This window comes from Acinonyx jubatus, chromosome C1, assembly GCF_027475565.1.
Source record: "Acinonyx jubatus isolate Ajub_Pintada_27869175 chromosome C1, VMU_Ajub_asm_v1.0, whole genome shotgun sequence".
Lineage (NCBI taxonomy): Eukaryota > Metazoa > Chordata > Mammalia > Carnivora > Felidae > Acinonyx > Acinonyx jubatus.
This window is the reverse complement of record NC_069381.1, coordinates 196,418,678-196,443,849: the sequence shown is the minus strand read 5'-3', so window position 1 is coordinate 196,443,849 and position 25,172 is coordinate 196,418,678. Positions and strand designations below refer to the sequence as shown.

The 25,172-nt window shown below is 37.3% G+C and overlaps 1 protein-coding gene across 1 annotated transcript in view; it reads left to right on the top strand.

Annotated features, from left to right (window-relative positions):
• The window catches only part of ABCA12 (ATP binding cassette subfamily A member 12), a 174,456-nt gene that overhangs the window by 45,653 nt on the left and 103,631 nt on the right, over positions 1-25,172 (top strand). Inside the window, exons 3-4 of the mRNA XM_027051488.2 lie at positions 9,255-9,408; positions 22,235-22,326. Of these exons, the coding sequence (XP_026907289.1) occupies positions 9,255-9,408; positions 22,235-22,326 (246 nt within the window). The remainder of the gene's footprint in view (positions 1-9,254; positions 9,409-22,234; positions 22,327-25,172) is intronic.

Here is a 25,172-nt window from a genome sequence, read left to right as displayed (position 1 = left end):
TGTCTGAGTGATATCACTGTGGGTAATAATTAGTGAAACACTTCCCTGACAAATCAGAACAGATGTGGTGACACTGGAGGAAATGCCCCCACCCTTTACCAGGTGTTCACTGATACTGCTGGATTTGTGGAAGAGGGCAGTGTCTCAAGGGAGTCTGTGACCTATGGGGTGCAGGACAGTGGCTCTCTCCCCACTGGCATCAAGTCTTCTTGATATTACCAATTAACCCAGCCATATCTATGTGGACCCAGCTTCATATCAGCCCTGCCCACAGACCGTAGGGTACTTTCCTGGTTGGCCATATCTAGGAAGTATTAGGAGACTGGGTTTTATAGGAAGACTGTTCTACAATGGAACAAGGATCTAGGGTTCATCTTTCTTTTAACTTTAGATTTAGAAGGAAATAAAACAGTTGCCAAGATTCTGTTTGCAAGTGGCCATGGCAAGGAAGATTTTTAAAAATGCAATTGTGAATCTTTGTTACTGAAAGACAAGTCTCAATTGGTTACTGTTAGTTCTGTTTAATAAGACACATGGACCCAGCTCACTCAAGAAGAGCCATTGAACTCAACATTCCTTGCCATGTGAGAATATTTTTAATAATATTAGTGAGTATTTTTGAACTCTGATCCAATCCATGTGGGAATTTATTATCTAGCATGTATGTGTTACGGTTATGTTTCCTAGCCTTGAGTGGAATCATTTTGTTTACTGTTTAAATAAATCAAACCATGATCTTTGGAACCCATCACCCAACAGGGTCTCCTTAACCTTCAGAAAGGAAGGAGGCATGTTCTCTTCTAGAAACCAAGGAATGTGAGCTATGGAGCCCTTTGTTCTGGCCATCAGTTCAACTGTGTATGTTAGAATCAAATAGGTAACATCCAAAGAGATAGCAAGGTTCCAAGTCCAAAGTGCCACATCCCTTTTTCTTAAAAAATAGTGATAGCAACATGCCAAATATATAAAAACGGCAAGAATCTTTCTCACCTCCTATGGCACCTGCAATGTCATAGCCCAGAGTCCCCAAATTATCTTCCTTGGAACACTTTTTGTACATTTCAAAACCTGTTGACTGTGGTAGTTAGAGACAACTGTGAATGTGGGAAAGATCCCAGCATGTGGGACACCATCTCAAATGACCCAAAGTTTGTTCTTGTTCTCTGTGGCAACCTTTTGAGTATAAGAACTTCTTACCCACTGCTTTAAGGATTAAGGATCTTCCCTCAGCTCTCACTGCCAGAAACAGTCTAGCTTTTTGCCAGTGGATTTGAACTTGGAAAAACACTTGTATGATGAAGTAAGACTTGCCTGGGGAGAATTAGAAAGAATGTATCATGGCACCACACCCAGTGAGCAGGCAGTAATTGAAGCACTGCTCCAGTCGATACAGGTACATATTATGAATTACTAGGGAGAGAAACACATTATGCAATACTCCTAACCATTCATTGGTTCAAGACACAGAGATGAGAGATCTGGTCACTGCACAGTAAATTAGACAAATGTCGCAACAGCAATCTGATGAGCAATAGTAACTCAGGATTCCACACGGCCTTCCCTCTCCAGTGTGTTCCTATTGCCTTACACAAGCTTTATCTAATTAATCTTCCTTGTGCCCTGTGAGGTGGCAAGGCCCATTATCCTCCATTTGGTAGATGTGGAAATAGAGACATGGAGAGGTTAATTTACACCTGGTGATTTAATGAATCAAAATCAAAACCAGAAGTAGTACCTGTTTTTCAAATTCTCAATCTCCTCCCTCCAACATATACTGAAACTTAACTGAACAGAATGTTGCTTTCATTATCATCATATATCACGCAGTTTTGGGTCCATCTCTGCTACTTAGCTTTTCACGTGACCATAAGCAAATTGCTTGATCTCTCTAAGATTATCTGCAAAATGGGTATAACACTTGCCCTGCTTATCCTATGGGATTGCCATGGGGCTTATATAAAATGATTGTTTAATTTTTCCAAAAAACATGAAGTTATTTTTCTTACCAATGTTTTACTATTTATTTTCAAATATATGCCATTTTTATACATAATATTTCTGGCAATTTAGGAAAAAAATGACTCCATATAGGCATTTTTACATAATAAAAGTGTGATGACCTTTGAAAACAGATACTCTCTCTGTTTCTTTCTGTCTCTCTTTCTCCCTCTCTTCCCTCTCTCTGTCTCTCTCTCTCTCGCACACACACACACACACACACACACACACACACAACCTGGAGATAATATATTTTTTTTTCTTTTCTTTTTTTTATTTTTTTTTTTAACATTTATTTATTTTTGAGACAGAGAGAGACAGAGCATGAACAGGGGAGGGGCAGAGAGAGAGGGAGACACAGAATCCAAAGCAGGCTCCAGGCTCTGCACAGAGCCTGACGCGGGGCTCGAACTCACGGACCGTGAGATCATGACCTGAGCCGAAGTCGGACGCTCAACTGACTGAGCCACCCAGGCGCCCTGATAATATATTTTTTAATTATTTTTTTTAAGTTTATTTATTTATTTTTGAGAAGGGACAGAGCGAGTGAGCAGGGTGGGGTGCAGAGAGACAATCCCAAGCAGGCACTGCACTGTCAGCACAAAGCCCAATGTGGGGCTTGAACCCACAAACTCTGAGATCATGACCTGAGGTGAAACCAAGAGTTGGACACTTAACTGACTGAGCCACCCAGGCGTCCCTGGAGATATATTTTTAAAACATTTAAGTAATACCTCTTATTTAAAAAGATAGAAGAATGAACTATACTTGGCACCTTACTCAGGGCCAGACCCACAGTGTCTGTTCAGTAAATTTACACTGAATAAATGATGGATGGATTCTTTTTATGAATAATAATTTCAGTGGTTGATATTATAGATGCCAATGTGTAATAGCTAGATTTTCAAAGAAACTGAGATCTAAAGAGCTTATAACAATAAATGTTACTGGTTTTATCAATATTTATCCATTTTATAAGGGATATAATGCAATATTGTCCATTGCACTTACTATTAATTGAACTTATTGTATCCATTGTTTATCCATTGAACTCATAATATGGGATAAAATTTGAAATTTTGCCCTTAAATAATAAAGATAAATGTATATTATGTTAAAGTCCTCAATCATGCAGTTTTCCTGTGACCTTCAGGAATTCACTCATTCTTTCATTTATTCATTCATTCATTCATATAGTTAATAATTGCTTGCACCGTGTCAAGCTTTGTGCTATAACTATGTAAGGATTTTTCTTTCTTTCAAGTAGCTTATTCTTTATCTAGTCTCTCAAAAAGTGCATTTTTATTGAGCTAGTGACTCTACCTGAAGATTCAAAGTCATGTAAGTATTTAATCCTAGGCTAAGGTCTCTCTGGGCCACAAAGATTTAAAAAAAAAAAAAAAAGCCCTATTCAGAGAGACTAGAATCAGGAAGAGCCAGTGTATTTGAGTTTACCTGATGATGGTTGAGGGAACAAGACATCTCCCCTCAGGGAACAGCTCTTGCCCCAAATGGAAAATGCATAAAGAACAAGGACAATGCTATGCATTCTTGACTTAATGTCATAAAATAATTTAAAAAGCCAGGTTTATGTCATTTATAATTTTAATTATGTCTTTTAAAATGCTACTGAGAACAAATTTGCTGAAAAACTACAGGAAGAATAAAAAGGTTTACTTTAATTATTACAAACATACTTCTGAGATTCCTTTCCTTTCCCATGTTTTCTTTATTCTTACCTGGTTATTTGATTGTTTATAGGTGTTGTATCTAGATACACTTGTCTCATTTGGTATTCTTATCATGATGAGAATTTCTTGTTGTGGTGTTTCTTGAGGAGACTTATCATTTAATTGGTCAAAAAGCCTAATAAGTATTCTGCTAATGTGACCCTGTATGTAAAAAGTTAAGAAAAATAGAACACCCCAAATGAATAACTTCATATTTTAAAAAGTCAGAATTTCCTTCCAAGATTCATCATTCATCTCTTTACGGGGGGTAAAGACCAAATTCCTTTCACCTGGAAACACAAAATACCATCTAGGTTGGGTTCTGACCTGCTTGAGGAAAACACAAAGAAGCACAGTGGAAGTTCTCCAATATCTACCACTATTACAATATTTACAAATGTCACGAAGGTAGCCTACAGAATGCTTCCTAAGCCTAATGATGTCAAATGGAAGTAGCTTCATTATTGAAAAGACTGTGACATTTCTTTCTTAACTAATACAATAAATAGAAAACAGCACTTCTGTGGATAGAGCCAACAAGCAGTGTGGTCCTGAATTTATAATGGAAGTGGGTGAAAACCCTTCTGTGGAGGTAAAAAAAAAAAGGGGGGGGGGAAGAAGTAAGGGAAGATATTGAGGGAAATGGGCATTCTTGGCTCTACCAGTCAGTAAAGAGATACAGCAGTAGGTGAAGGGAGTAGCTGGAGAAAAAGAGAGAAGAGTTGGAAATTGAGTCCAAAGAGGGGGTGGTCAGTGGGAAGGAGAGAACAAAAGATTAAGAAATGGAGGAAAGGGGATATTGAGGGATATTAAGTAAATTAGATGAGATGAAGGAAGAGAAAAAGAAGGATGGGGAAGATGTGAAAATAAGAAGTGATGTGAAAATAAGAGCAAGGCAGGAGAGGGAGAAGGACAAGTGTAAGCTGTCATCCCCCAGGGGTCAGCAAACTAGAGCCTGTGGGCCACATCCAGTCTGTTGCCTCTTTTTTTTTTTTTTAAATAAGTAAAACTTTATTGGAATACAATCAGGCTTATTAATGTACACACTGTCTATGGCTGCTTCTAGTCTACAATGACAAGAGTTTAGTAATTGTGATGGAGACAGTTATGTCTTACAGATAAAAATATTCACTATCTGACCCTTCTGGAAAAGTTTGTAGTCTATACTGTTGGCAAATTGTAGTGTTGTGCATCAGAATTACCTAGAGGGCATGTTAAAAGAAGGATCGCTGAACCTTATCCCCAGAGTTTCTGATTAAGTAGATCTAAGGTGAGATCTCAAGTTTTTATTTCTAGTAAGTTTCCAGGTGATGCTGATGCTGTTGGTCCAGGAACTGCACTTTGAGAACCACTGCTCGAATCATTACCTTATATCACACTAATGTTGTTCTGAATGAGGAATTTTGTGAAGAAAGGAAGGGAAAACCAAACTTGATCCCCGTTTTAGATAAACATAGATGTATGGGTTGATATCACAATTTTTAAAAATTCTTTTATTTTTTATTTTTTATTAAAATTTTTTTTAATGTTTATTTATTTTTAAGAGAGAGAGGGAGAGTGAGCAGGGGAGGGGCAGAGAGAGAGGGAGATTCCGAAGCAGGCCCTAGACTCTGAGCTGTCAGCACACTCAAACCGGTGAACTGCAAGATCATGACCTGAGCCAAAGTCAGATGCTTAATTGACTGAGCCACCCAGGAGCCCCTCTTTTTTTTTTTTTCTTAAGTGGATCTTGAACTGGATCTTTTTATAATGCAAGTTTTATTCTTAAAACAACAAAAAGTGAATCTGATTGAGTGAAAACTTAGCTATTTGGTGGTTTGTTCCTAAAAATGTTTTGTAGTTTGGTCGATTCAACTCCCTGAAATAACATTGGGATCTGTCAATATTATTATTGGACTGTGTTGATAATGTTGACTGCATCCATTTTATGAGAATAACCTCTCCCCACCTCACTGCCTCTGCATGGAGCCCCTGAGAAACGAAACTATAAGTGAATTGAGATCTTGTTGACCACTCACCAACCTCACTCCTAGACTATGCCGGAGTCTTCTGGCTCCAATTTCTCCATGGAATTGCAAGTTCATTGATAGGTTTTCTCCTGGAGATAGTCATAAATGTTGTCCTAAGTGTGAGACCTTTGGGGCTCATGATACCAAGGAATTTATCCTGCCTAAGCCCTCCATCCCCAAACCCTTAGATCTGTTTTACTTACTTGCTTACTTACTTATTTATTTATTGACTTACAAGTGGTGCTGTGGTTTGCATAGTTATAACCTTCCTCTACTTGTGTCCTTAAATCTATACCCTAGCTGTGAATGTGAGTAAGCCAGTTATTAGCCCTAATTTTTCATGCTCTGTGTTTGCTGCACAAAAGTTCTGTGAGGGATAGAGAAATGTTTCTCTTTTTCCCCGCATCCTGCCATTTACAGATATAAAGAGAAACATAATTTTGGAACCTGAAAGTGCCAGAGACACCTTCAGAATAGAATTGAGTTCAATTTAGAATTAGCAGCTCTTTAAAACGTGTGCTGGTTCATTCCACCTTTGCTCTGCGTGGTTACCTCCTTGCACACACGTAACCGAAATGGTAAGGAGACAGGAAAAAAATCCATTTTTACCCATAAGAAAAATACTCAATTTTAATTATATTTAATTCTGACTTGTTAGTTTTAGAGGATCTCCAGATTATGTGAGACGTTGATGTGTATGAGAAACTATATGATGGATGTCAAAGAAGGATAAATGACATAAATATATGTCACATGCCTACCTTATTATGGTGAATAAGTGGATGCTTAAATAAATCAGTTGTTGCAACAGACCCTTCCTTATCTTAATGAGGGTATGGTTCCGAGTTAAAAGGTAATGGCAAAATAAATAATACAGGCAGTCCATTCTGCGCATGGCACTGTGTTAACTAAAATGTGTATACACTTAAACCAATTCCTGATTTGCATGAACCCATTATAACAGGTTAAATATGTTATCAAAAAGTCTGTGTGAAGCATGATCAAATTGCACTTTGGACACGTGGGGGCCTTTAAAAAGTTTTTAAAGAACCTCTGGGATGAATTTTTCTATAAAGTATATCTATAGTAATCACAGTGAGGAATGTTGTGGGTTTAAATGCTTCCAAATTCCTCTAATATTTGAAGGTTATGATCAATGCCAGAGAAACTAAAACTGGACGTCATGTGCCACCTCTTTTCAGATCTTCTTCCCATGATGTCCTTTCCTATTTTTTCCTTCTCTTCCTGTTGTGATCTGGCTTCTCACGAACTGTTGTTTCCAGCACTGTCCAGCTCAGCCACACCATCACCTTGATAAATGGCATACAGCGAAGCAGTCATCTGCTCCTGTTGGCCCTGCCATCTGCTTTCCATTCAAAGGATCCACTGCACGTGTTTGAGATCAGATAGGAATAAAACCATTTGCAGACCCACACTCGGAGAGAGTGGCTGCTGTTGGGATCTGTGTAACAGGGCCGATCGCTGTTAATGGTGAAGTTTCACTGCAGCTTTTCCAAGGTCTTGCTCTACGTGTCCACTGTGGTAGAATTTTGATGTAGAGGGGTGATGTGAAAAGTTAACAGGCAGTTTGACTGCTACTCTCTAGCTCATTCAGGGAATTGTGCTACAATGAAAGCATTGAAGGTTCACTCCAGATTCACTTGGGTTTAATGTTAGGAGAGACACAGGTCTTTTCGGTGTCAGAAAGAGATGCTGCTTAGAAGGTAGTGGTGAATACTTTGGTGGATTTAAGTTCTCTCCAATTTCTTCTGAATTTCCAAAACTTTAATTCATACCAGTGTTATTTCATGGATTAGTTTCCTACGGCTGCTGTAAAGAATCACCACAACTTAATGGCTTAAACACACCACCAACTTATTTGAGGTGGGGTTGGGAGATGGGCAAAATAGGAGAAGGGGATTAAGAGGTGCTAACTTCCAGTTATAAAATATATAAGTCATGGGGATGTAAAGTGCAGTATAGGAAATATAGTCAATGATACAACAACTTTGTGTGGTGACAGATGCTAAGTAGACTTACCATGGTGATCATTTCATAGTGTATATAAATGTTTAATTACCATGTTGTATACCTGAACCTAATGTAATACTGTATATCAACGATACTTCAGTTTTAAAAAACCTCCACCAACTTATTATTTTATTGTTCTGGAGATCAGAAGTCTAAAATTTAGTCTTAGTGGGTTAAAAATTAAGGTGTTGGCAGGGCTTCATTCCTTCTGGGGGCTCTAGGAGACTGTGTCTTTGCCTTATCTAGCATCTAGAGGTCACCTGCTTTCCCTGGCTTTTGGTTTCTTCTTCATCTTCAAAGTCAACAGAGCAACATCTTCCAGTCTCTCTTCTTTTTTTTCCCTCTTTACTTCTGGCCAACTTTCATATGACCCATTCCCTTTTATTTCCAATTTTCTGTATGTAGAGCTGTATTAAGTTACTTAGATCAAATTTCTATTTATTATTCTCTCTGCTAATGCATACTTAGCCCAGTTGCTCGTACTATTTTTTGTAGCCTTTCCTCTTTCTTTTTATGTTTAATGAAAACATACTTGTACTGACACCCTTTTTTGATGGATTCATGAGGAAGTTAAGGTTTTGCTTTTTAGTCTTCAGTTTGGAATTACTCTTATAGTTTTGAAACCTGCTTTTTTTTGGTAATTCATTGTCTCCATATTCCCCCCCAAAAGAGCAACCTAATGTTTTGATATTAGACCTAATTGCAGAAAGATTTGTGGTTTGCAGTTTGCCTATTTCTTGACATGTGTATGCTATCATCATATTTTATAAAGCAAATGTTAAAGGTTACAAAAACCCTTTACTCTTACAGTTCTTGTTTTCTGTTACCTTAATATTAGGGATATTTATTTATTCCATTATTATTGGATTTTTAAGTAGGAAAAAATATTGCGTGTATAGGATAATTAAATTAGCTGTTATGCTAAACCAAAAATACTTCCTAGTGTCTGGAAGATTGGCTGCATTTATAATGACTGATCACAAAAGAAGATATGTACACTGTGAGAAAAAATAGTTACCATATAGTTAAAAGAAGATAAATAAAAATCATGTGAAATATACCACCCGGGAAATCCCTCCGTATTTTTAAGAATACATATAATTGTATATTTTTTCGAGGTTACAACTATTCTGGCCATGTGATTTTCTGATCTACTCATTTTAATTGGCAAGATACAAACATTTTCTGTATTATTTGACAAACTTTTTATTAGCTACATTGTGTTTTATCATATGGATATACTGTGATCTATTTTTAAAATACTCTAGCAGACATTCTTCCAGCTATTTCCTTAGAAAAAGTCCCAGTAAAATAAATTTGTAAGGCAACATGTATTTTTACACTTTTGGATACATAGTAGACCCAGACAGTCATAATCCAGAAGGTAATTTCACAAAACACAGTTACTACACTTCTTTCCCTTCCCAGGCAAATGCCATAGTGATGTAATTATTGTTTTTTGCTTTGTTTTATTTTTTAATTTCAGGTTACCTTGCACCTCGAAACCTTCCTAGTACTGGCTTCTTCCCGTTCCTGCAAACCCTACTCTGTGACACAGACTCTAAATGCAAAGACACACCATATGGGCCGCAAGATCTGCTTCGTAGGAAAGGAATTAATGATGCACTATTTAAAGACAGGTAGGGGCACTTCCCAAGTGTGTTCAGTTGTTTTGAAAGATCAGATCTTATCTCCTTATGAAATATCCAGGACAACCAGGGTTATATATATGACTTTATTTTCTATATCTGCAAATGTGGTGATCTAAATATGAACAAACAAGTTGAGTACACGCTTGTATTACCATGTTTATGTGGGAGTAAGCATAATCTACTTTGGATGAGTTACCCAAACTTTGCTTTCTAAGATGGGTGGCCAAGGCCCTCCTTAACTTCCCTCAAAGTTTTGTCAGTGACAATTTGTCAGTGACACATTGCCCTAAGATTTGATCACAAGCTTCATATATAGGGCAATTTAGGGGCATTATCTCCTGGAAGAATGACATATTTATACTACTCCATATGGTACTTCTAGATGCAACAGAAACCAGGCGATGCAAATGCAGGAAATTAAAAGTCTAGAAATCAAAGTAATAAAGTTGAAAGCATCCTTAATTCAATAAAACCCTTTAATTGAGGCTCATGTGTGTCCTGTTTTATGGTGTGAGAGGCAGCTGAAGAATAAAGGTAAGAAATCTAGACCATTTACAACATGACTATTTATAATCCCAATATTCTCTCTTGGGATTCTAAACCTAAAGAGACTCCAGGAGCCCACCTGTCTGTAGAACTGAAAACAAAGTTGTAATCTGAGTCAACCATGAGATAATTCTGGTACAAATTATTTTGAAGTGTTTTTCAAAGAAAGATTATATTTATCCCTACTCAGAGATATTTCGTTCTGAAATTTTAATTTAAATTCCTTGGTATCTAACATCATATCTGTATGAACATTATCATCATGATTTTGGTCATCAGATAATATGGGTGATACTTTAAGAGAGAGCAACTGCAAGCTGTTTAGCATAAAATATATCAAGAATTGCCATGGGAAATGACTCAGAACACACAATTGTTGAGTTGTTAATTCACATTGGTTTTGTTATTTCAATAATTTAATGAGTCTTGATTCTTAAAACATTATGATGTTCATTCATCTATTAATTTATTCAAGAAATAATGACTGAGAAATTTCTGTGTGCTAGACATCATTCTAGGCACTGTGATACAGAATGAATCAGACAAATCCTGTATGTTACTTGCATCCTAATGGAAAAGCAAGCAAAAAAATGAGCAATCGAATAAATAAATAAATAAATAAATAAATAAATAAATAAATAAATAATTAATGATAATAACAATTGTGCTAGCAAGAAAAGAAAGCAGGCTATAAGCTAGAAGTTGAAAGGTGGGAAGTGAATAGGGTGGCAAGAGAAGGCCTCTGCTAACAGGTGGCATTTGGGTAGAGACCAGCAAAGACAGGAAGAGACCAGCAACAGCATATGAAGAGAGTATTCCAGGCAGAGAAACAGCAAAGAATCCTCAGGTGGGGATAAGCCTGACCATTTATAGGAACAGAAAGTTGGCTAATATTTGTAAAACATAGTGAGAGATGATACAAGGGGTTGGGGATATGTCGAAAAGAAATGCAGGAAACATGTACATGCAGAATCGAACATGTAGAAAAAGGGAAGGGATTTGCATCTTTTTTTTAGTATAATGAGAAGCCATTGGAAATTGGTAAGCAGGGAGATGACATGACATATTGTGTATGAAGCCAGTGTGTTCTAAGTGCATACCTCAACTAACACTAGTTGCCTTATCTCTGTGGGGAGACCAAAAGCTAACTAGAGCCTATGCCCTCTTAGTAAACAGAGTAGAGGAAGGATGGAAGCATGGCATCTTGGTTGTTCAACTAGTTCACAGGTGGTCTGTGTGTCCCCATGTGAGTGGTTAATGAAGCATGATCCATGCCCATGTTCTAATAGGGGAAGGAATATATTAAACCCATCATTATAATGGGAGAGAGTGCAATGAAAAGTACCAGAAAGATGTTGAAGGAAGACACTCCATATTTAAAGTAGAGAGAGCTTTCAGGTGGGATAATCAGGTTGATCTTCATGAAGGGGTTGTACCTGCGATAGACATTTCATGAAGCAAGGGTTAGAGAGGACATGGGAAAAATTAATGTCCCTTATTTACAAAATGAATTGCAGCTCTCCTGGGGCTATCAACTTTATACCTTTTTTTTTCATGAAGAAGTAAGTTACAATGAGAGAAATTGTGAACAATATCTGAGACTATATAAATATACCTTCCTAAAAAAGAGTATTTTTCTGTGTGATGTCATATAGAGCCACACTCATAGAGTTGCCTGAGATGAGCCACTGAGTTGGTTTTAGAACTAGGATTAAAGTCCAGCTTTATTTTATCCTTTGTTGATGATTCTCTAGGCAGATGGACATATCTGCTTTTTTTGTTTTATTCTAGCCCCCAGGTACTTTGTCTGGCTCAAACTGTATATTGCTGTATATTCAGTATTTTCTCTAAACTACCACATAATTGGAACTTAATTTAGAAAATTATGTACAATAATAAAATTGCATTAATGATATTTCCCACCATGCTATTAACTTTTATGGTTTATACAGCCGTGCAGTGAAACTGGGGCATGGCTACTGGGTAAGTGGTTCCACTAAATTGCTTCCCTTTGGTAAAGGAAGATTCACCAGCATAGCATCATTAAGGGAACAAAATAGTCTTTTTCTGTTTTGTAAGTGAAGGGAAGAAAATGCCATCTTTGGCCTCATCAAAAGACGCCCGCCATGTTTATTTGAATAGAATGCTCTTCTGAAAGTAGTGATCACACTGCAGTCACTGCTTGCTGGCCAGTCGCCAGGTAGTTTGAGGTTTTTGCACTGGCACCAGCCCTCTGTTATTAAATTCATACTTTTTTAGGCATTGTCTTTAGGATGATGTGCTTTCAAATAAAAATCCAATACTATACTCAGCATCAACTCTAAGTAGCTGTCTGGAAAAAGAAACATTACATGTATGGTTCCCCTGCTCATTTGTATAACAGATGATTCAACATCATGGGACTTACCCTCGTGGTCCTTCCTCCCTCTGCACTGCCTCTAAGAATGTATCAGAACAGTGGGGGCCCCTGTCTGTGCCATTGCTCACACAGCTGGTGAATGTGAAGATCATCCTCCAGGGCTCACAGGGTCATTATCTGGAGAAGTGATTCAGCATTCCTAAAAATTGTGTGGGAGAATTCCTTCTGTGGATTTGCTCCCTATCTCTGTCATGCCAACACGCTTCTGTGACCTGTGGTTTCCAACTCATACCTCTGCTCCTATTGAATGGCTTTTACAGAACTTTTAACATAGTTAATCGTATCTTATTCAGGGATCATTTTAAAGTGCCGAGGCTTTTGTTTAGTACCAAAGAATATGGTTGTGTTTAGAAATTGACCTAAAGATATCATTGGGAATATAAGGTAAGTGGAAGTAGAACAGATATGTGTCCTCATTTGACTGTACAGATGATGTGAGACGTATGGGTTTCACATTGTAGTAATTTCAGAGCAATTTATAGCTATGTTGTAATCATTTTAGAATCATTTGTTCATGTTAAAATAAAGGGTTAAAATTTTATTTCTCAAAAAGCAACGTGGGAGGATATCTTAGCTGCCATGCAGGCAAAATTATTAATTTATTGAGTAAGAATGTATTGAATACGTACCACATGCTGGAGATGATGCAATTCACTGCAGATATGAATGTGAATAAGGCACATCCTATGCTCTACACAAACTTACAATCAAGTGAGAGAAAGAGCGAGACAGGCAAATAGGTAAATTACCATATTACATGGTAAATGTGATGCGCGTTTGTTTGGGTCTCACTGGGCCCAGAACATGAGACAACAAAAGGGGAATAGTTACAACAGGTACTTGAAGACATTGTTTTTGCCTGAGGAATATGGATCTAGGAAGATATATTGGAATATATCTTGGAGATATATATATGATTGTAATAGAGAGAGGTTTGGGTAGGGCAATGTCAGGAGGGTTCTCCGGAGGCCTTAAGGGTGTGATCATTAAGGGCAGATAGAGTGGTGGATACCAGACTGGAGGAAGCTGTGTTTGAGTTAGGCCATAGAGAAAGAATCCCAGAATTTAATGAAAGAGAGAAATAAATAGAGGCCCTTCCATAGCTTAGAAGAATAGGCAAATAGTGATGGAAAAATTTATAACTTCCCTTGTAGTGCTGCCAAATTAATCAACTTGTTTCAGGACTAGGACTAGGTAGAACATAATCTGTGTAGTGTCACCTGAAAGATACTGTGCTGTTATCTCCCTCATATTCTATATGTTTCTTATACACATCTACTCACTAAGACATTTCCTCATCTGCCTGTCATAGTGCCTTTAACAGCTTCTGGATAGGTACTAGTTCGGATATATATTGTATCTCCAAAGTCCCTCCTAAGCATATAAAAATATCCTAGGGCAGAGGAACATATTAAGACATTTAAAAATTTTAACGTCTTAACTGGTATAGATTGTTCGATTGGTTGGTGGTCCACCTAGAAAAGATGTCCATTTTAAACATGGGCAGGTAGGGATTGTATCTGCAGCACGGACAGCCCTGAAAGAATGAACATTAGAATGAAATTGAAGAAAACAGTGAAAAAAAAATTAAGATTTTCCTGTGAATGACATCAGCTTGGGGGTAGTCAGGAAGGAAAGCTGTGTCAAGTCACTGCGGGGGGCCTCACTGCCATACAGTGTCCTTATTTATAATTAAAAGTCAATAATGAATGTCTTCTGAAGCTGGGATCAGAATTGGCCTAGAGCACATCTCACATCTTCTTTCCAGGTGTCACTATATACCTGTGTGATCATTCTGGGGACAAAAGGGAAAAAATATAAAAAGTTTAACTAACCCTTGGAAGCAAAAAAGAATGTCAGAATTTTCTTTCTAGGACTTGCCATATGTGGCTTCCCTGAAAGCAGTTCTTTTTATAGACAAAATTTACCATGGTGCACATGGATACCACCTACACAGGTAATCTTCCCCACTCACAGGAAATAGACATCCAGTATGAGTGCATAAATTCTACCATTATGATGATATCTATAAATGTGGCATTTCACAAATGTAACTGTTGGTAGACATGTCTGAGAAGACGTAAAATCTACTCTGGGCCTAGTTTCCCTTCCAGTATCTTAAATTTAACATTTTGAGTCTGAGATATTTCTTTTATTGAATTCCATTCCAAAACAGGGACCTATAAATGCCACTGAGGTAGAATCTACTTCATCAGCATCATAGAGGAGAATCCCTTAGCCATCTCCATGGTACTGTACAAATGTCTGGGTCCCAGAAAAGGTGGTTAACTGATACCGTGGGCCACTTGCAAATTTAATTCAGGCTTTCTTGCCCCACTTAGAGAGTTGGATTTTCTGGACTCAGGTGAGCCTGTGTGCTGGATTCAGGGGGCTTCTAAGTTTTGCATTTGCTTTAATATTCTTCCCAGAGATATCCAGTGTGAGATAGATTCTCTGAGGCTTCCTCAAAGCTTTTGGAGTTCTTGAATGGGATTTTTAAGTCTCCTGAGTTCATCATAGAGGGTGGTAATGGGGATGAGTCATCACAGAATAAATGCACTTATCTGTAATAGCCTGTTGGAGGGTTTCTCAATGTCAGAACTATTCCTACTTGGGGCCAGATAATTCTTTGTTGTGCTATCATTATAGGATGGTCAGCAGCATCCCTACCCTTTACCCACTAGATGACCATAGCACCATGCCCTCTAGTTGTGACAGCCAAAAACTATGTCTTTAATCATTGCCAAATATCTGCTGGGAGGGGGGCCAAAATGGCCCCAGTTGAGAAGCACTGGTCTATTGGAAAGGTAAAGGATAAATTTTAAGGTAGCAAGGTACTTATATTAAGGTTGTGATTCAAGGATCTTGCTCTATAAGAAACACAAATTATATCTCTCATTTTAGCAGACCCTATCATGTGTTATTGTCCCCTGTACATGCCCTTACCTAGCTAATATTAGTGTATTATAATCCCAGGTCTTTATTTGACTATTCCATTATGTTAGTGGGAGTTTAATAAATATTGGTGAATTAATCAATGAATATGGTAGGTACAGTGCATGATTATACATTGTTGTCTGCCATGCCATTCCTGAGTGTTTTCTCTTTTTTCTTTTTTTTTTTGTCTTTTTTTAAATTATTATTATTTTTTAATTTACATCCAAATTAGTTAGCATATAGTGCAACAATTATTTCAGGAGTAGATTTCTTAGTGCCCCTTACCCATTTAGCCCATTCCCCATCCCACAACCACTCCAGTAACCCTCAGTTTATTCTCCATACTTCTGTTTTGTCCCCCTCCCTGTTTTTATATTATTTTTGTTTCCCTTCCCTTATGTTCATCTGTTTTGTCTCTTAAAGTCCTCATATGAGTGAAGTCATATGATTTTTTTACTTTCTCTGACTAATTTCACTTAGCATAATACCCTCCAGTTCCATCCATAGTTGCAAATGGCAAGATTTCATTCTTTTTGATTGCCAAGTAATACTCCATTGTGTGTGTGTGTGTGTGTGTGTGTGTGTGTGTGTGTGTGTGTGTGTGTATATATATATATATACCACATTTTCTTTATCCATTCATCCATTGATGGACATTTGGGCTCTTTCCATACTTTGGCTATTGTTGATAGTCCTGCTATAAACATTGGGGTGCATGTGTCCCTTCGAAACAGCACACCTGTATCCCTTGGATAAATGCCTAGTAGTGCAATTGCTGGGTCATAAGGTAGTTCTATTTTTAGTTTTTTGAGGAACCTCCATACTGTTTTCCGGGTGGCTGCACCAGTTTTCATTGCCACCAACAATGCAAAAGAGATCCTCTTTCTCCACATCCTCGCCAACATCTGTTGTTGCCTGAGTTGTTAATGTGAGCCATTCTGAAGGGTGTCAGGTGGTATCTCACTGTGGTTTTGATTTGTATTTCCCTGATGATGAGTGATGTTGAGCATTTTTTCATGTGTCGGTTGGCCATCTGGATGCCTTCTTTGGAGAAGTGTCTATTCATGTCTTTTGCCCATTTCTTCACTGGATTATTTGTTTTTTGGGTGTTGAGTTTGATAAGTTCTGTGTAGATATTGGATACTAACCCTTTATCTGATATGTCATTTGCAAATATCTTTTACCATTCTGTCAGTTGCCTTTTAGTTTTGCTGATTGTTTCCTTCACTGTGCAAACCTTTTTATTTTGATGAGGTCCTTTTTTGCTTTTGTTTCCCTTGCCTCTGGAGATGTGTTGAGTAAGACGTTGCTGTGGCCAAGATCAAAGAGGTTTTTGCCTCGAGGATTTTGATGGCTTCCTGTCTTACATTGAGTTCTTTCATCCATTTTGAGTTTACTTTTGTGAATGGCGTAAGAAAGTGGCCCAGGTTCATTCTTCTGTATGTCACTGTCCAGTTCTCCCAGCACCACTTGCTGAAGAGACTGTCTTTATTCCATCGGATAGTCTTTCCTGCTTTGTCAAAGATTAGTTGGCCATATGTTTGTGGGTCCATTTCTGGGTTCTCTATTCTGTTCCATTGATCTGAGTGTCTGTTTCTGTTCCAGCACCATACTGTCTTGATGATTACAGCTTTGTAGTATAGCTTGAAGTCTGGGATTGTGATGCCTCCCACTTTGGTTTTCTTTTTCAAGATTGCTTTGGCTATTCTGGATCTTTTCTTCTTCCATACAAATTTTAGGATTATTTTTCTAGCTCTGTGAAGAATGTTGGTGTTATTTTGATAGGGATTGCATTGAATATGTAGATCGCTTTGGGTAGTATCGATATTTTAACAATATTTGTTCTTCCTATCCAGGAGCATGGAATCTTTTTCCATTTTTTGTGTGTGTGTGTGTGTGTCTTCTTCAATTTCTTTCATAAGCTTTCTATAGTTTTCAGTGTATAGATTTTTCACCTCTTTGGTTAGATTTATTCCTAGGTATTTTATGGGTTTTGGTGCAACTGTAAATGGGATCGATTCCTTGATTTCTCTTTCTGTTGCTTCATTGTTGGTGTATAGGAATGCAAACGATTTCTGTGCATTGATTTTATATCCTGCGACTTTGCTGAATTCATGAATCAATTCTAGGAGTTTTTTGGTGGAATATTTTGGGTTTTCCATAAAGGGTATCATGTCATCTGCAAAGAGTGAAAGTTTGACCTCCTCCTGGCCTATTTGGATGCCTTTTATTTCTTTGTGTTGTCTGATCACAGAGGCTAAGACTTCCAATACTATGTTGAATAACAGTGGCAAGAGTGGACATCCCTGTCTTGTTCCTGACCTTAGGGGGAAAGCTCTCAGTTTTTCCCCATTGAGGATGATATTAGCATTGGGTCATTCATATATGGCTTTTATGATCTCAAGATATGCTCCTTCTATCCCTACTTTCTTGAGGGTTTTTATCAAGAGAGGATGCTCTATTTTGTCAAATGCTTTCTCTGCATCTATTGAGAGGATCATATGGTTCTTGTTCGTTCTTTTATTGATGTGATGTATCATGTTAATTGTTTTGCAGATATTGAATCAGCCCTACATCCCAGGTATAAATCCCACTTGGTTGTGGTGAATAATTTTTTTAATGTATTGTTGGATCCAGTTGGCTAATATCTTGTTGAGGATTTTTGCATCCATGTTCATGAGGGAAATTGGTCTATAGTTCTCCTTTTTAGTGGGGTCTCTGTCTGGTTTTGGAATCAAGGTAATGGTGGATTCATAGAAAGAGTTTGGAAGTTTTCCTTCCATTTCTATTTTTTAAAACAGCTTCAAGAGAATGGGTGTTAACTCTTCCTTACATGTTGGGTAGAATTCCCCTGGAAAGCCATCTGGCCCTGGACTCTTGTTTTTTGGCAGATTTTTGATTACTCATTCAATTTCCTTACTGGTTATGGGTCTGTTCAAATTTTCTATTTCTTCCTGTTTCAGTTTTGGTAGTGTATATGTTTCTAGGAATTTGTCCATTTCTTCCAGATTGCCCATTTGTTGGCATATAATTGCTCATAATATTCTCTTATTATTGTTTTTATTTCTGCTATGTTGGTTGTGATCTCTCCTCTTTCATTCTTGATTTTATTTATTTGGGTCCTTTCCTTTTTGTTTTTGATCAAACTGGCTAGTGGTTTATCAATTTTGTTAATTCTTTCAAAGAACCAGTTTCTGGTTTCATTGATCTGTTCTACTGTTTTTTTGGTTTTGATAACATTCATTTCTGCTCTAATCTTTATTATTTCCTGTCTTCTGCTGTTTTTGGGTTTTGTTTGCTGTTCTTTTTCCAGCTCCTTAAGGCATAAGGTTAGGTTGTGTATCTGACATCTTTCTTCTTTCTTTAGGAAGGCCTGGATTGCTATATACTTTCCTCTTATGACTGCCTTTGCTGCATCCCAGAGGTTTTGGGTTGTGGTGTTATCATTTTCATTGGCTTCCATATACTTTTTAATTTCCTCTTTAACGTCTTGATTAACCCATTCATTCTTTAGTAGGATGTTCTTCAGTCTCCAAGTATTTGTTACCTTTCCATATTTTTTCTTGTGGTTGGTTTCGAGTTTCATCACGTTGTGGTTTGAAAATATGCACGGTATGATCTTGATCTTTTTGTACTTACTTAGGCCTGATTTGTGTCCCAGGATATGGTCTATTCTGGAGAACGTTCCATGTGCACTGGAGAAGAATGTATATTCTGCTGCTTTAGGATGAAATGTTCTGAATGTATCTGTTAAGTCCTTCTGGTCCAGTGTGTCATTCAAAGCCATTGTTTTCCTTATTGATTGTTTGATTAGATGATCTGTCCATTGCTGTGAGTGGGGTGTTGAAGTCTCCTATTATTATGGTATTACTATCGATGAGTTTATGTTTGTGATTAATTGAGTTATATATTTAGGTGCTTCCACAGTTGGCACATAAATGTTTACAATTGTTAGGTCTTCTTGGTGGATAGGCCCCTTGATTATGATATAATGCCCTTCTGCATCTCTTGTTACAGTCTTTATTTTAAAGTCTAGATTGTCTGATATAAGTATGACTACTCCAGCTTTATTTTGTTGCCCGTTAGCATGATAGATGGTTCTCCATCTCCTTATTTTCAATCTGAAGCTGTCTTTAGGTCTAAAGTGGGTCACTTGTAAACAGCATATAGATGGATCTTGTTTTCTTATCCATTCTGTAACCCTATTTCTTTTGATTGGAGCATTGAGTCCACTGACGTTTAGAGTGAGCACTGAAAGATATGAATTTATTGCCATTATGATGCTTGTAGGGTGTTTTCTCGTTTAAGGACAGACACAGGTATGCAACAATGGAGGGAAACTAAGCTATTAAAAACAAACAAACAAACAAAAATAACACAATTTCCTTAGCTATCTGTTCTTCTATTTAAAAAAAAATTAATGTTTATTTATTTTTGAGAGACAGAGACAGAGTATGAGTGGGCAGTGGGCAGAGAGAGAGGGAGATACAGAATCTGAAGCAGGCTCCAGGCTCTGAGCTGTCAGTACAGAGTCCCATGTGGGGCTTGAACCCAGAGACCATGAGATCGTGATCTGAGCCAAAGTTGGATGCTTAACGAACTGAGCCACCTAAGTGCCCCTTGTGGTTTCCATTTTAAGAGCTTAAAGAGAATAGTTTTTTGTGCAGTGGCAATGGACATATGCTATCACACCACATTTTGTAAATGCAAAATTAAACTGGGAGGAATTTGCAGGCAGTTGAACAGCAAAGCCCACATGATAATCCAGATCTCTCACCCCAACAAAAAGGCAAACCAAGGCCACATACAGGAAAGGGACCACCTTCCCACTCCTGTAATATGGAATGGGTGGTGACCATGTAACCACGGGTACTTCCTGACCAAGGACAGGTCCTATTAGGAGAGAAGCATCTGTAGTTCCTTGTCTGGAAGCTGCCATTTTATTGTTGAGCAAATGCAGACTTGCTGAGCCAGAGGCTTGCTGGGAAGGGGATGAGCTTTTTTCCTTTGGTCTTTAAAGAATATTTGAAGGAGTAGTTTTAGGACCCTTCTCTGAATGTGGGAAGATGGGCAAAGTGTCCTCTGTCTCTTAACTTACATTTTCTTTGTTTCCTATCACCTCTTCTTCTGTTTTTCTTTCCAGCTCTCCTTTATTATTCAGTCTCTGTTTTCTCTTGCTTCCTGTTTGCTCATGTTGATCTTTGTCATTCTCCTTTTGGTTTTTGTTGCTGTCCCTATTCCTTAAAATTTTTATGAAGGTAGTTTTCCCCTTTATTTTCAAAATGTGTTGATATTCAATAGTCCTCCTTATAGCATTTCAAGCTGAACTAAAAAAAAAAATGTTGAGAAAAAGAAAAGTGAACCTGACTTTCTCAAACTTTCTAAAACTTCTGTTTGAGAGAAGGGAAAGGGTACAGGTCAATTCTTATTTTTATCTGAGCAGTTTTCCCATCCAAATAGTCAGCATAAGGAATGTAAAAAGATTTTGGGGAATACAGTCATGGTCATGAATAATTCAAATATACATTAAGAATGCAGAGCTTTTGGAGCAACCAGTGCATTTTATAGAGAATATTGGAAAAACACTAGGGAATGAAAACAAATACCACCTCTTCTTACCATTTTTTACTAAAAGGACACACTAAAAAAGAAAAAAAAAACAGATTTTTTTCTCAATTATAAATCACAATGTACCCTGGAACCATGATTCAGATCTTGTTTCTAAAAAGGAAGTTAAATCGAAATCTCAACCGTAAGTGGAACTTCTTGCTTTTTCACTATTATATTTTTATATCCGTCCTTATGTATCTTAAGTAAGCTTTTTTATAAACAAGTACACAAAGTTCACCAACTTTTAGGAATTCCAAAAAGTGTTCACATCCAGGCATCGGACTGATTTTAGTCTTGAAATACGTACATTTATTTTGGACACTTAGTTTAGATATATCATGTTTTCCAGAAAGTATGATTATCTCCATTTTAATAATCAACTAAAGAGGAAGTGAATTTTTAAAAAGAAGGTTCCTAAAGGTCCAGTAATGTTTCCTTCCCAAAGCTACTGTGACCATGATAATGCAGGGATTCCTGGCACCACAATGCTATGTTGCCGCGTTGATGCATCCAGTACAATAAAAAGTCTACTTACATCATCATACATTCCTTTAACACCTGGTGCCACCTGTGATGGCAACAGCCACAGAGCTTGGCACAGACTAGACACTCAATAAAGGTGTGTTCTTTTCTTTCTTCCTTGAATCTGTCTTGTAAAGACATATTTTCTTTCTTTTCTTTTCTTATCTTTTCTTTTTTCTCTTCTTTCAAGGTTAACAAATAAGCATACCTTTGTTTCAGTCCCTGAAGCACAAGCATCCTTGAGCTCTCATCTCTTTGGAATCCCTCATCTTTTTAAATGAAATGTGTATATATATATATATATATATATATATATATATATACACACATATACATATATATACATTATATATATACATTATATATATACATTATATATACATTATATATATAATGTGTATATATGATATATGATATAATATCATATATATATCATATAGATGATATATATATATCATCTATATGATATATATATGTATCATAATTATTTCCAATATTTAACCCTAATGTCTTTTAAAAATAATTTCCTTTTTACAAGATAAAAGTAAAAATAACTAAACATCATCCAGGCCATTTTGTCTGAATAAAAATTTACCTTGTAGGAGAGCGACTATATTCATTGGTGTGTGGTTAGGTGAGTTCTTCCATTACAATCCTAGAAAGTAAATTAAAAATTTGAAAGTCCTTGGAGAGCCCTGGTATCTGCCACATAATACATTGCTGTAACTAACTGAAATTAATGTGGGTGAAGTTATAGAGTTCTTGCTTTTTCTTCTCTAGTGAAATTCTGAGAAAGTCATCCAACCTGGAGAAGGACAGCAATTTATCACTCCAGAGCACCAAAGTTCCAGAAAGAAGGCACACATCACCGGGTAAGCTATTCTCTTCTCTCGAGTTTAGAGCAGGCCTTTTGGAACAGCCAGCAAGGTCTAATCTTTGAAAGGGTTATACTTTTAACTTTTCAAACAGAGATGGAATGCCTAGAATATTCCTCAGAGAATATTCCTAAATGTTCCTTAAGGTTGCTTGAGTGTGGCAGTGCAATTATGCAAAGTTCTTGAGATAATTGGAAATTAAGTTCTTACTAAAATACTTTCTAGGAGCAAAAGCCTAGATGGTGCTAAATATGATGTTGAGAATTGCTCACTTTCCCAGAATCGGCTAGGGACTGTAGTTGTCTGCAATTAGATGATGCTGGGATGGTTAGAAAGCCCAGTAATAAAAAATTACCATTTGCAACAACATGGGTGGACCTAGAAGGTATAATGCTAAGTGAAATAAGTCAGTCAGAGAAAGACACATGCCAAATAATTTCACTCCTGTATGGAATTTAAGAAACAAAACAAGTGAGCAAATAAGGAAAAAGGAGACAAACCAGAAACCTTTCTTAAATACAGAGAACAAACTGGTGGTTGCCAGAGGGTGGTGAGTGGGGGAAGGGGTGAAATAGATAAAGATCACTTACCTGATGAGCACTGAGTAATGTAAGTATTGAATCACTCTATTGTACACCTGAAACTAAGATAATACTCTATGTTAATTTCATTTCAATTTCAAACAAAGAAAAAATTATTGGATGAAATCTTGGAAATTTGCCCAAACTGTTCATTTCACAGATGAGGAATATGAGACCCGACCAAGTTCTATGCCCTGTCTATGCCCATCCAGCAGACCTGCTACTAGAGCAGCAGTCAAGCCAGGACTCTTTCCACTCCACCCTTGTTCCTCCCCAGCCGTGCTCAGTATCAGTCTTTCAGCGGGACTGTGTGCTTCCTTTACAGCTGCGCCAGGGGCCCTCCCAGTTTAGTGTGCAGAAAACCTGGCTGAACTACCTGAGCCTTACACCAAGTAATTCTGATGCAGATTGCCTTACGAAACTCACTAGAAGCCATAAATCGCTGATAGACTCTCAAAAAAGCAGGACTATTTTATATTCGTTTGACAAATATTTATAGGATGCCCACTATCATGTAAGCTCGGTCCTATGTCCTGGGGATGTATTAGTGAACAAAACAAAGATTCCTGTATGTTTGGAACATGATTGGTGCTCTGAAAAAAAAAAAAAAAAGTACTTTTAAAAATGCCATGGAATATTTAAGATTCTATAACATTGTGTAAATTGGTACAGCCAGTGTGGAAAACAGTACGGAGGTTCCTTAAAAAATTAAAAACAGAAATACCTCATTATCCTATAATTCCGCTACTGGGTATTTACTCAAATAAAATGATATGCTAATTTGAAAAGATATATGCACCCCTGTGTTTATTGCAGCACTATTTACAATAGCCAAGACATGGGAACAACCAAAGTGTTCAGTAGATACATGAATAAAGATATGGTGTACGCACACACACACATGCATGCACACACACAGATATATATACACACTGGAATATTATGCTACCATAAAAAAGGATAAGTAAGATCTTTCCATTTGCAATAACATGGCTGGACATAGAGGGTATTATGCTAAGTGAAATAAGCCAGACTGAGAGAGATAAATACCATAAGATTTCACTCATAAGTGGAACCTAAAAAACAAAACAAAACTAATGAATAAACAGACAAAAAGAACTAAACCGATAAAGATAGGTCACCAGACAGATTGCCAGAGGGAAGGGGGAGGGAGGACAGACAAAATGAGTGAAAGGAAGTGAGAGATACAGGCTTTCAGTTATGGAATAAACAAGTCACAGGAATAAAGGACACAGAACAGGAAATAGGGAATAAAGTCAATGATGTTGTAATAGTGTTGTATGGTAACAGGCAATAACTACACTTGTGAGCATAGTATACCATATGGATTTGTTGAATCACTATGTTGTAGACCTAAAACTAATATAACCTTGTGTGTCAACTACCCCCCCCAAACCAAACCAAAACAAAACAAAACAAAACAAAAAAACTATGGCATTAAATAACATTCCAATACAAGTTGATGAACCAAATGAAAAAGGTCCTGTTGTGTTAATGTAGGAGGAATACGATGGTGAGTGGTTCTGAGGAGTTAATGTTCTATCGTGAATGATCTGAGGGTATTTGGCTGAGTAGCTTAAAGCACAGTAGAAATAAGATTATAGTGTTGTGGTCTAGTAAGCTTTGCTTTGCTCAGTAGCCACAGATTATGTCTCTTACCCTCTCCACTCATCTCACAAATGTATCGCCTGGTCCAGAGGAATCAGTTGGTAAATTCTTCAGCCCCACAGGCATTATAATAAAACGTAGGCCCTACTGATGATAGATCACTGGATTTTTGAATACTAAGATTCTTTGCTGTGAGGATAACTAACTGTCTCTGTCTAAAACGTATAAAAGGTAACATACTGGCTTACTGAACATCCATGCTATGGGGATGAACATAATCTTCTAGCTAATGCTCCTAACCCAGAACACCCCACCACATCATAAATAGTACTAGATGAGGCTACTTTGAGAATTGCTTAGAGTATACTGTAGTCTGGACTAATCGCTTCATCCCATTTATTTGATCTGAAATATCTTTCAGAAAACACTTTGGGGAGGAAGGAATTTATGATCCTAAGCAGATTTTAGCCTCCCAATTGAATAATTAAAAAGAAAACCATTATCACCAGATGTGCATTGGCAGATCCTTTGAACAGATGTTAGATATGATGGATCTGTGGAGCTCGTGGAGACACCTCAAATCCTCCAGGCCTGCACAGAAATGATGTACTTTATTAGGCAATAATATTGGTG